Source organism: Scedosporium apiospermum (assembly GCF_000732125.1).
Source record: "Scedosporium apiospermum strain IHEM 14462 chromosome Unknown SEQ_SAPIO_0121, whole genome shotgun sequence".
NCBI classification, from domain to species: Eukaryota; Fungi; Ascomycota; class Sordariomycetes; order Microascales; family Microascaceae; genus Scedosporium; species Scedosporium apiospermum.
In genome coordinates, this window is record NW_015971822.1 from 841,856 (window position 1) to 853,150 (window position 11,295).

Below are 11,295 nucleotides of genomic sequence, written 5' to 3' on the forward strand. Positions count from 1 at the left end.
CTGACTTGGGAAGACAAAAACGACTCCATCTCCACTTTGATTATTTATTTATTTTATTTACTTTCCTTCCCTTCTTTAACCTCGAGCAACGACCTGCTGGCTGGGGCCTTGGAGCTTAATTGTGAGGTAGAGAAATTTGTCAATTGACCTTGACTCTCTCTCAATCGGGGAGAGTTTCTTTCTTGTCTTTCGAGCTTGAAACTCTGCGATCATCTCCCAATCCGTCATCATGATCCTCTCAACTGCCCGGGTCCTGCCGAGGGTCCTTGCGCGATCTGCCCTCCGCAGCTCAGCACCGACGAGGGCAATTCCAGTAGCAGCAATTGCTCTGACTCGCAGCCCGGCTCGATTTCTTTCGATTTCGTCCCCGCTTCGAACCCCACCAACCTCGGCAGCAGCTGCTTCTGCCTCGCCAGCCCGCACAACGACACAGCACGCCGATGCGCCGGCTTGGCTCCACGACAAGGTCAGCACGGCGTCGCTCTGGCTGCGCGACTCGTGCCGCTGCGAGATCTGCGTGAGCCCGTCGTCGGGTCAAAAGTCGTTCGCGACACCGGACATCCCCCAGGATATCCGGCCGCGCAGCGTGCGCGTGTCGCCTGATTTTGAGCTGGTGGTCGAGTGGGAGAATGATATCCCCGACGCCGCGGTGCAGGGTCACGTTTCGGTGTATTCGCCGGAATATCTCGAGTCGCTCAAGTTTAGGAAGGAATTGGGCCCCGGGGAGGCCAACGACTTTAACGTCGTGGATAGGACGGTGGCGTATAAGCCGTGGAACAAGGAACTCATCTCGCAGCATCTGCGATGGATCGATTACAACGACTGGATAAATTCCGAGGACGCCATGTGGCAGGGCCTCTTCGATCTCGAGGCTTTCGGTCTTCTTTTCATCAAGAACGTGCCCAAGGAGGAGACCTCGGTTTCGGAGATCGGGCTCCGGATCGCGAATCTCCAGGAGACGCTCTACGGAAGGACGTGGAACGTCGTCTCGAAGCCCGACGCCGAGAACGTCGCCTACACGAACTCGTACCTCGGCCTTCACGAAGATATGCTCTACGTCCAGCAGCCACCGCGCATCCAGCTGCTGCACTGCCTCGAAAACTCCTGCGAGGGCGGTGAGTCCATCTTCAGCGACGGCAACAACGCCGCCCTGACGATGATCAACGACCCCGCCCAGGCGAAGAGCGTGGACGTGCTGAGCAACTACCTCGTGCGATACCACTACCAGAAGCACCCTTTCTCTTACCGCCACGCTCGTCCCGTTTTCAACATCCAGACCGACGACAAGGGTAACAGCGAGCTCGCCAACATCTGGTGGTCGCCTCCCTTCCAGGCGCCGAATCCCCCTTACGGCCGCGACATCGATAACGTGGAGTACCGCACCTGGCACGCCGCGATGCAGACGTTCGAGGGCCTGCTGAACGCCGAGTCCAACGTCTACGAGTATAAGATGTCGCCCGGCGAGTGCGTCCTCTTCGATAACAGGCGAGTGCTGCACGGCCGAAAGGCTTTCAACACGGGCTCCGGGTACAGGTGGCTTAGGGGAACCTACGTTGCCGACGAGGATTTCAGGGCCAAGATGAGGAGCGCCGAGGAGTCTAGGGTGGAGGCGTATAAGAAGGAAAAGGGCCTGCAGGGCGCGGCGTCGAAGCTGAAGAATGCCGACGAGCTGATGGCGGGTTATGGGTCTTTGTTGAGTTGGCTGCGCACTCCCAAGAAGGAGCTTCCACAGGAGGCGCTGGAGGGAAAGTTGGAGTAGATATTCATAGTTAGGATGCTGAGATGGCCCATAGTATGAATTTAGCCTTTCCAACAATGTACTCGGTAGGGATCTTGAGGTCTTCTCGATTCCATGCCTCGGTCGAGCGGGTCGTCATTCAGAGCTCTGACCAACCGAGACGTGATTTCGAATGTCTGTTGCCTGGAGGTGTTAATTGCACTGTTTCGCACTGTAAAACATCCGTTGCAAGCTTGGACAAAATGGTAGGTGCGGGAGGAGCTATCAAGAACCCCTCGTTCCTTCCTCGAAACCAGAAGCTCCATTCCCACTCTTTCTCTGCATTCCAGACACTTCCATGAGCGCCCATTCCTTCTTCACACAAAAAATCTAATAGTTTTGTGCATAAACCCTAACTCCTTCTCAGCAATAAACACAAGACTTTATTTTGCCCCATTGTCAACAACTTAACAACTGCGGGAGAGATAGAAACATCATCCCCACATCCCACATTGCGGGCGAACAATCCAAGAATCACCTCCATCTGCTTCAGATCGAAGAAAACGACCGTCTTGAAACGATGTCCGCCGTCACCCTCGGCCAAGCCGGCCTCGACGCCGTCGAAAAGCGAGACTGGACGACTGCCATCCAGAAACTCACCCTCGCAATCGAGTCCTCCCCCTCGCCCAAGTGGCTCATCGCCCGCTCGACGGCCCTCAATGCCATCGGCGACTTCGAGAACGCCCTCACGGACGCAGAGCTCGCCTACCACATCGCCGCCGACCGCGGCAACCGCGCGCTCATGACCGACGCGCAGTTCCGCCGCGGCGTCGCCCTTCTGCGCCAGGACAAATACGCTGATGCTGACGCTTGCTGGGCCCTCACCATAGGAATGACGAAGGGCGGCAATCTTTCGGACGGCGATGAGTTCCTCAAGCGTGTTGACGAGGATGGAAATTATAATGTTACCGTCGAAGAGGTGGAGGAGGACCTTAAGGAGGGCTTTGCTCCGAAGCCAGCGCCTGGGAGCATGACGATGGAGGCCTTGAAGGGGAAGGATAGTGTGGCGAGTAAATTGTGGCATCGGTGCACTGCTATGAGGATTCGTTGCCTCAAGGATATGGCTAAGACTCCTGAGGACCATCCCGGTCGCAAGATTACTATTTCGAGGGTCCCGCCTCGACCTGCTGGACCTGCGAGGCTTCAAGTTGCAGGTTCTAGCTCGACGGAGGCTAAGAAAGATGCAGAAGCTTCCCTCGCCAAGGAGGCCGCTGCCGCGAAGACCGATAATTCGGCTGGCGCTGTTACACCGGCTCATGTCTCGAAGCCCGCGCCCCTCAGGGTTGACGCCTACGAGACCGATACCCACCAGACGGTCTCTATCTTTGTCAAGAAAGTTGATCCTGCCAGCTTCAAGATTGAGTGGCCTCAGCCGAGTCTGGTATGTTCATTTACATACCTCGTATACTTCTTTTTTTTTTTTTTTTTTTTTTTTTTTTTTTTCTTCGCATCCTGACCTCTTAACTAAACTGCTTTTCGTTTCCCTTAGATTACCTTGAAGTTCAACCACGGCGACACTTCCGAAGTTCTCACCCTCAAGCTTGCCGGCGATGCAATGCCGGATCAAACCACTTTCCGAGTCATCTCTATGAAGATTGAACTCCGAATCAAAAAGGTCACCCCCGGAAAATGGACTGTTCCTATGATCCAGGAGTCCTCCAATGACGCCGCCGAGCCCTCTGCCCCCATCAAAACCGATGCCGCGGGTCCCTCCGTGTCTGATGAAGACAACAACACGCCCTCCGCCACAACCACCCAAGCTCCCCCCGAGCCCGCTAAATCTACCCCCGCCGCTCCCAAGCCCTCAGGCCCCCCCGCGTACCCCTCTTCATCCAAAACTGGCCCCAAGAACTGGGACACCATCCTCCAGGACGACGAAGACGAGGATGCCGAGGAGGGAAACAAGGACCCGGATTTCTGGTTCAAACAGCTCTACGCGAACGCCACCCCCGAGCAGAAGCGCGCCATGATGAAGAGCTTTACCGAGAGTAACGGAACCGCCCTCAGCACCGATTGGGCTGATGTTTCTAAGGGCCCTGTTGAGACGAGGCCTCCTGAGGGAGTTGAGGCGAAGAAGTGGGGTGAGTAACTGGGCGACGGATGTACGCTGATGATGATGATGGATGGTCAGAAGAGTGGTGTTTGTAACAGTATGGAGTTCTTGTCTCCTTTGTTTTTTTAACGAGTTCACGTCCAAAAGTCGGGGCACGATACCAGGGTAGTCCCGAAGGCGTTTAACGGAGCCCTCATTTACGAGTACTTCAGATAGTTTCATCAGAAGTTATTTTTACACAAGTCCGATCAAGTCTTTTGTGACTTCTCATTCAAATCTTACAAGCGATGCGTCTAGTTGTGTCCCCCCAGATGAAAACACCAGATTTTGCTTTTGCATGTCCTCCCCAACGCCTGTGCGCCCAAGGGTATCCTAATGTTCCCGATATAAAATGCCCCAAATGCCCTACCCCAATTCTAGTACATGATTCATAGTTCAGGAAGAGTTACACAAAGGAAGGAGGATATTTTGCTTCCTCTCTAAGCTTTCCGCTCCCTATTAGGGTTAAACCTCTTCGCGATAATCTCGCGCACGGTATACAGCTGCAACACATCCGTGATACCCTTGTCTAGCGCTTCCTCAAAGACAGGCGGAGGAGGAATGTCCACATAGGCAAGCACAATAGTCTTGAGTACGTTCGCGAGTGTGCGGCTCACGCGGTGGAACCACGCCCAATCTTTCTCGGGGCTGCGGTGTCCATGCTCCTTCCACCAGGGATGAGAGTATGAAGGCATGACTATGATGCCGTACTGGGCGTGGTCAAAGGCCGGGCCCTTGAAGTAAAGCAGCCAGTCGACGCCGAACTTGATACCGGCGCGGGGTACCCAACCAAGAGAGCGGAAGTGATGGTAGATGGTGTAGTCAAGAAGGAATCGATCGTCGGGTCGGAGGACTTTCGCGGCCGGTCCTTCTTGAGGGGGAATGTAAGAGTAGCGTCTGAAGAGTTCGAACAGATCGCGAGCGGCGATGGGTTTTTGGGATTCTTCGTCTATTACTTTGAGGGCTCCCAAGCCGAAGGAGAGGAAGAAGGCTTCTTCGCGCGTAAGTTGCAAGTGTTCCTTATCGACGAGCTCGCCCAACTCCTCAGATATTTGTTCCTTGGAAGGAATTTGATCCTTGTCATCGGTATCCCGCGACTGTTGTTCCTCAGGAGAACTGGAGAGGCCATTTGATTTGACGTGCCCATTTCCATTCAGCGCCGCAAGCTCAGGACTGGGGGGAAGGGAGAGATCAACAGTGGTAGACTTGACTTCCGGCGAGAACCGAACGCTCTTCTGCCGCTTCACAGCCTGTCGTGGCGGGGTCCTTGGTGGGGAACTCGGCTCCTTGTCGCCGTTAACGATTTCTTGAGGCTTTACCAAGGAGCCGTTGGCATGGGCGTTGACGTCCGTGGCGGCGCGAGGCGAGGATGGTTCTGCTTCTGCCACTTGGCCGTTGCTCACCTGGGCAGGCTCGGGTGTAGGTGTGGTAGGTACTGAATTGGGGAGTGCCAAAAGCTCCAGAGGCCCAACGGGCGAGAATGAAACCGTCTCTTCCCGAGCTTCTCGGAGCTCGGCTTCCTCAGGTTTCGTCTCTCCTCTCACGGGGGCAGGCTCAGGAGCGATGGGCAATGAATTAGGGAGCGCCAAAAGTTCTAAAGGTCCAACGGGTGGGGCAAGCTCAGCAGGCTCAGTAGGAGTGGTAGGTAGCGAATTCGGGAGCGCTAGAAGTTCTAAAGGACCAACAGGTGGGGCTATAGCATTCTCTTCCCGGGCCTCTCGGAGCTCTGCTTCTCGTAGTTGTGCCTCCCGAAGTCTTGCTTCCTGGAGTTCTGCCTCTCGGAGCTGTGCCTCTCGAAGTTGGGCTTCCTGAAGTTTTGCCTCCAGCTCTGCTTCTCGGCGTTCTGCTTCTCGGCGTTCTGCTTCTCGACGTTCTGCTTCTCGACGTTCCGCTTCTTGGTGTTCCGCTTCCCGACGTTCCGCTTCCCGAAGTTCTGCTTCCTCACGAAGTTTAGCTTCTCGCAACTGAACCTGGCGCAAAGCCTCCAATTCAGCCTTTGCCCTTTCCCACTTCTTCGCTTTGCGTTCTTCCCGCCTCTTGGTAGTAATGAGATGGCTGACGTGGGCTTCCACCAGCCCTTGTCTCACTTGCTCCTGTCTGAACCATTCTGGTTCACTACGGCTGAGATGGCCCTTTCCATAAAATCCCTGCTCCCACAAGGCTCGGATCGAAACGGCATCTTTCACTAGAACTGCCCCAAACTGAGGGGACCAGATGCCTTCGTGCACAGCGGCCGGTTCTCGAGGAGTGAAAATAAGCTGGTTCACCCAGGCGTACACTAAGTGAACAAGAGAGAGAGGGTTGCTAGGGTAGAAAGCAGGTAAAGGGAACGTCCGAATTGGGACGGGCAAGGCATGGAGCTGGTGCAGATCCGCCTTTGTCCGTTTGGAATTAGGCGCCCTGGGAGCTACTGGAACACCCTGTCGCTCGGAGTTGGCGGAGGACGGAGCCTCATGATGCGCCAAAGGTGAGGGTGAAATTTGCGTTGCAGCCATGTTGAGGCTAGATCATTTTTGGAGATATTCTATTGAGTTCGAGGTTAGCTTGTGCTCCTCCTGCTCATCGCTGAATGAGGTCTGGAACAATAAATTGACATGTGTCCCAATCCCAATTGCTCAGATACCGTTGTAGTCTATATGGTTAAGCAGCCATTGAGATAGAAGTGAATCCGTTTCTCTCTGCACCAAAAAGGTCGTCATCACCGCAAGCTTGGGAAGGGAATGGGAAGCGAAGATTGCACGTGGGAATTGTCGGAGCTGCGGCAATTACCTACCAGTAAAAAGGCTACTCAGCCTGGACAAGGGAGATTCAATCCATTCGTACAAGAACAGAGAAGTCAGTGTTAGTTCTCGAGACGGGGGAGAAGCGAGAAATGTTCAACTCGTGGAAAAGAGTTGAAGAGGGCCATTAAGTATTGAAAGATGAAGGAGAGCATCTGAGCTCCATAACTGGAAAAGTTTTTTTTCCCTTGATCTGCGGGCCTTGTAAGATTGTGACCAGTGACCAGGGTCCAATAGCGAGGCTAGCAAGCAGCTTTTAGTCGTGGACTTCTCGGAGAAAATGCGGGTGTTGGCGGATGAACGCTGGGCAGAGTTGTACCTGTATGAGATTAATAAGCCAGTGATTTGCGAGCTGCTCACAACTTAAGCGGGAGCAGACAACCACCAGCTGTCTGCGACTGTCTTGGAAAACTACCAGTGGACTATGTAAAACATGAGTGAGGGTACGAAGTACTATGACCTGGTTCCAAACATTTTACGACCAGCGCCTTTTTTTTTTTTTTTTTTTTTTTTTTTTTTTTCTCTGTCGTGGAATTGGCGGGGGAGCCACTCTGACCCGGATACCCCGGCCTTGCCTTGTCCTGCGAAGCGGCTTAAAACCACCATCTTCGCTCTTTCCGTAGATCCGTCGCCATGTTGAACATCTTCAACCGTGCGCCCTAATTCTTCGCCGTATCTCGAACACCCTCTTTTCCGACCCGAAAGCTAGAAGCATGACATCCACTCTTTTCGACATCGTTACGACCTAATACCACTGTCATGTCCTCTGTCGTCGCGCTCGTTTTCGCATACATAGCTCTTATATGGGCTGTAGGCATCTTCTTCGTCCAAGTTATTGGCCTCAGCCGACTGTAAGCCAGCCTCGCTGTCAATGGCGTCCTGACGTTCTCCGAGCTGCGATCGAACTAACCCGAATCTGCGTTTCCTTCGTACATTAGGCTCCGTTTCTTCACCTCCCCGCCGCCGCACCCCCCTGTGTCTCCAACTTTGACCCACGAGCGCGTGCCCCATGTAACCATCATCCGCCCCGTTAAGGGTTTGGAACCCGAGCTATACGAGTGCATCGCCTCGACCTTTCGGCAGGATTACCCCACAGACAAGCTCACCATATATCTCTGCGTTGCCGAGACGCAGGACCCCGCTTATCCCGTCCTGACGAAGATCGTCAAGGACTTCCCGCATTTCGATGCTTGCGTGTTCGTCGAGGCCGACGATCCTCTGTTGCACGGCGAAGATGGGCATATCAACAACCTGGGGCCGAACCCCAAGATTCGGAACATTAGCCGCGCCTACCGTGAGGCAAAGGGAGACATAATATGGATTATAGATTGCAATGTGTGGATCCCTCGGGACACGACCGGTCACATGGTTGACAAGCTGGTTGGGCTTGGGCCTGACGGACAAGCGGTTAAACCGTACAAGTTTGTCCATCAGATTCCCTTGGTGGTCGACATCACGCCAGAGCTTCAAGGGCGAAACACCACCGATGCGCAAAGCCTACTTTCCTCTTCCTCCGACGGGGACGCCTCCACGTCGTCTGCGGCGCCCCTCGCGAAGACGCCATCTACCAAGAGCCGATCGCTCATCCAGCGGTTACTCGAGCACGGCGGTGGACGACTAGACGAGATGTTCATGTCGACGACTCACGCAAAGTTTTACAGCGCCATCAACACCGTTGGCGTCGCACCTTGCATAGTGGGCAAGAGCAATATGTTCCGGAAGTCGCATCTTGATATGCTCACTGATCCAGCCCAAAACCCGAATCTGCCTAATGACCGCGAGCACCCTACTGGGATCGACTATTTCTCATCCTACATTTGCGAAGATCATCTCATTGGCGACCTCCTTTGGCGATCCAAGATTCCCGGCTTCGCCAACCATGGATTCGTCCTCGGAGACTTCGCCATCCAGCCCATGGATCGCATGTCTGTTGCGGCTTATATCGCACGCCGAGTTCGATGGCTACGCGCCAGGAAGTGGACGGTCCTTGCCGCCACCCTTGTGGAGCCAGGTGTAGAATCGCTCCTGTGCTGCGCGTACCTCTCCTTTGCGCTCACCACGGTCCCATGGTTCAACATCAACCTCGGCATACGTAGCACATGGAGCGCCATGTTCATCTCCTGGATTTGCGGAGTTTCCGTTTGGATGATTGTGGACTGGTATCTGTTCAACAGACTCCACACGGGAGGAACTGTCGCTGTTGATCAGGACACTCCCTTCTTCGCGAAGGGCACTTCTCGCGCAGGAGGTGTTCCTAAGCGCAACTTTTTGGAGTGGCTCACTGCCTGGATCGGCAGAGAAGTCCTCGCCCTGCCGATCTGGACGTGGGCCGTACTTCTCGGCGCCACTATAAACTGGCGCGGAAACAATTTCCGCGTTCGCATGGATATGAGTGTCGTTGAGACGGACCCAGTGCGACCCACGGCAAGAAGTCGAAGTCCGCGCACTTTGACACCAGAGATTGAACTGGGTCAGTGTCGAAGGGGTAAGAATCGGGTAGATTGAGGAGGTGGATGTGTTATTTAATGCCTAATGTTTTAAGATCTTATTTTTTCCCCTTTTACTCTTGGGTATTATTTCGGGGCCATTGATACCTTTAATAGAGGAGGCGTAATCAGAGTTTTGGGGGAGGGGAGAATTTGGGGCAGAACGGATGTCTTTATGGTCAATGTTGTTATGTCGGATATTTACCTGAGATGTTTGAACCCTGTGTCTATGACTTGTATATCAGAAAGAGAGAAAAAAAAATAGTCCTAACCAACGCCTTCGTACTCCGGGATTGATAATTGATCTATCATGCACTTGCAATTTTTGATTTGGTAGTAGAACGGCCAGCCGCCTTGAGCTCAAATCATAAAGAGATCAAGGGCGCGTCCGGCTCGTCCGGCTCATCCGAGTCCAGATCGGCTTCACCCAGAGGCACCTCTTCCTCTTCCTCAACCTTCTGTTCCGGCGCCCGAATAAACAGCAGGCAGATACGGGCAATAGTACACAAGCCCGCGATGTAAAGGAAAGGCAAACCCTTCCAGCGTCCACCTTTATCCTGGCCGATCTGGAAACACAACGCCAAAACAGGCCCACCGAAAAAGGACCCCGCTGTCTCGACGATATTGACGAGAGCCATGAGTCGCGACGTGAGTCGCGACTCGACATAATGCGTCAGAAGAGCGCGGGCGAGAGGGGTATACGCGGCTCCGAAGGTGCCCACGAAGAGGCCGAAGAGAAAGACGCTGATGAAAGGGCTGAACCCTTCGATCAGGGCTCCGAGGGCAAGGAAGGTGAGAGAGAGTCCGCCCAGGAGGTAGTCTTTCTGGAAAGGCGTCATTTTGAAGCGAGAGACGAGAATGTCGCCAATCTTGGGAAGGCCGCCCAGGACGGCGATGGTAAGAATCCCGAGCGGGGAGAGGAGATAGCTTGTTTGTGCGATGTCCCAGCCGAATTCCTTGCTGACGTATTGGACGAGAGTCATGGAGTACGCGACGCCGAGGGGGTTGCTGATGAAGAAGACGACGAGGATGAGGGTGAGGTTCGTGTTTCGTAGTAGAGGGAATGATTCGCGGACTTGTTTGAGGGATTCGGTGATATGGGTCTTAAGCCAGTCGGCGAGACCTTGGTCCTCGTCGTCATCTTCAGATGGCGTCTTGCGCTGGAGCGTTTCGGGAAGGAGGAACATGAGTGCAATCACGAACGGAGACATTGCTGCGACAACGTAAATCGGTACCCAAGGATGGAAGATCTCCATGAGGATACCCGAGATGAGCGGCCCGAGCAACCCGCCTGTTGTCGCACCGATCATGAGGAGCAAGAAACTCGATCCCCTTTGATGGCTGGTCAGCATCTTGCGCAAGGTTAATGGGGCATAGTGAAAGAGAGGTAGCGTACCGGTTCTCCTCCACAGTCACGTCAGTAGCGATCGCGTACAACGTGCTCATAGAAACCGGTATTCCCCCGCCAAAGGCTTGGAGGAAACATCCGATGAGCATGTAATACGGGTTGAAATCCCGAAAGTAGTGGAGATAGATGGGCGACGTGGCGAACGAGAAACACACGCCTCCGTAAGAGAAGATTAAGACGGGCTTCCGGCCGATCCTTGAGAAAGTCAGTATTGATCTCCTTCCACAAGGAGGGACACTACGCTTACCTGTCGGCAATTGATCCGTAGGGTAAAGCAATGACGACACCTGTCATCCCCGTTAGTATTGCTGTGTAGGGCAAGGGGGGGTCGGAACTCGAACGTAAGAGAACCATTGAAGAAAATACTCACCTACGATGCCGTTTACCAGTGCAAACCACCCGAAGAAATAAGCCAGCTTCTTCTGGACCCCATCATCCTTACACTTCCTCTCATCCAAGAACCCCGGAGAAGTGTCATTAAAGTGCCTGTGACAAAACACATCTTCCAGAATTCTAAAGAACGGAAGCATAATCAACGTGCCGCTGATAACAATGAGAAACTTGAACAACGCCGCCAGCCTCAGCACGGCCTTTGGAGACGACACCTGCCATCTCTTCGACGAGATGAGCTTGGGCACAGAACGACTCGTCGCGGTGCCATTGGGTTCCGCACCAATGCGCGTGTCGGTGCTACTAGAGTCGTCTGCGATGAGCGGGAAGCCCTCGACGTCGTGCCCTCTTTCCCACGCCAT

At 53.9% G+C, this 11,295-nt stretch overlaps 3 protein-coding genes and 1 pseudogene across 3 annotated transcripts; 2 read left to right on the top strand and 2 right to left on the bottom strand.

The window, feature by feature from the left end:
* Positions 1-229: 229 nt before the first annotated feature.
* On the top strand, positions 230-3,866 carry SAPIO_CDS8305 (uncharacterized protein; the record flags this gene model as incomplete). Its single annotated transcript, XM_016789967.1, has 3 exons — positions 230-1,755; positions 2,207-3,158; positions 3,267-3,866. The coding sequence occupies 3 exons, from the start codon at positions 230-232 to the stop codon at positions 3,864-3,866; spliced, it is 3,078 nt and encodes a 1,025-aa protein (XP_016640230.1).
* A 443-nt stretch (positions 3,867-4,309) lies between these two features.
* On the bottom strand, positions 4,310-6,364 carry SAPIO_CDS8306 (annotated as a pseudogene; the record flags this gene model as incomplete).
* Positions 6,365-7,408: 1,044 nt separating this feature from the next.
* SAPIO_CDS8307 (Ceramide glucosyltransferase) lies at positions 7,409-9,154 on the top strand (the record flags this gene model as incomplete). The annotated part of the gene is made up of 2 exons (XM_016789968.1): positions 7,409-7,500; positions 7,588-9,154. The coding sequence occupies 2 exons, from the start codon at positions 7,409-7,411 to the stop codon at positions 9,152-9,154; spliced, it is 1,659 nt and encodes a 552-aa protein (XP_016640231.1).
* Positions 9,155-9,500: 346 nt separating this feature from the next.
* On the bottom strand, positions 9,501-11,295 carry SAPIO_CDS8308 (uncharacterized protein; the record flags this gene model as incomplete). The annotated part of the gene is made up of 4 exons (XM_016789969.1): positions 9,501-10,467; positions 10,532-10,738; positions 10,791-10,830; positions 10,914-11,295. The coding sequence occupies 4 exons, from the start codon at positions 11,293-11,295 to the stop codon at positions 9,501-9,503; spliced, it is 1,596 nt and encodes a 531-aa protein (XP_016640232.1).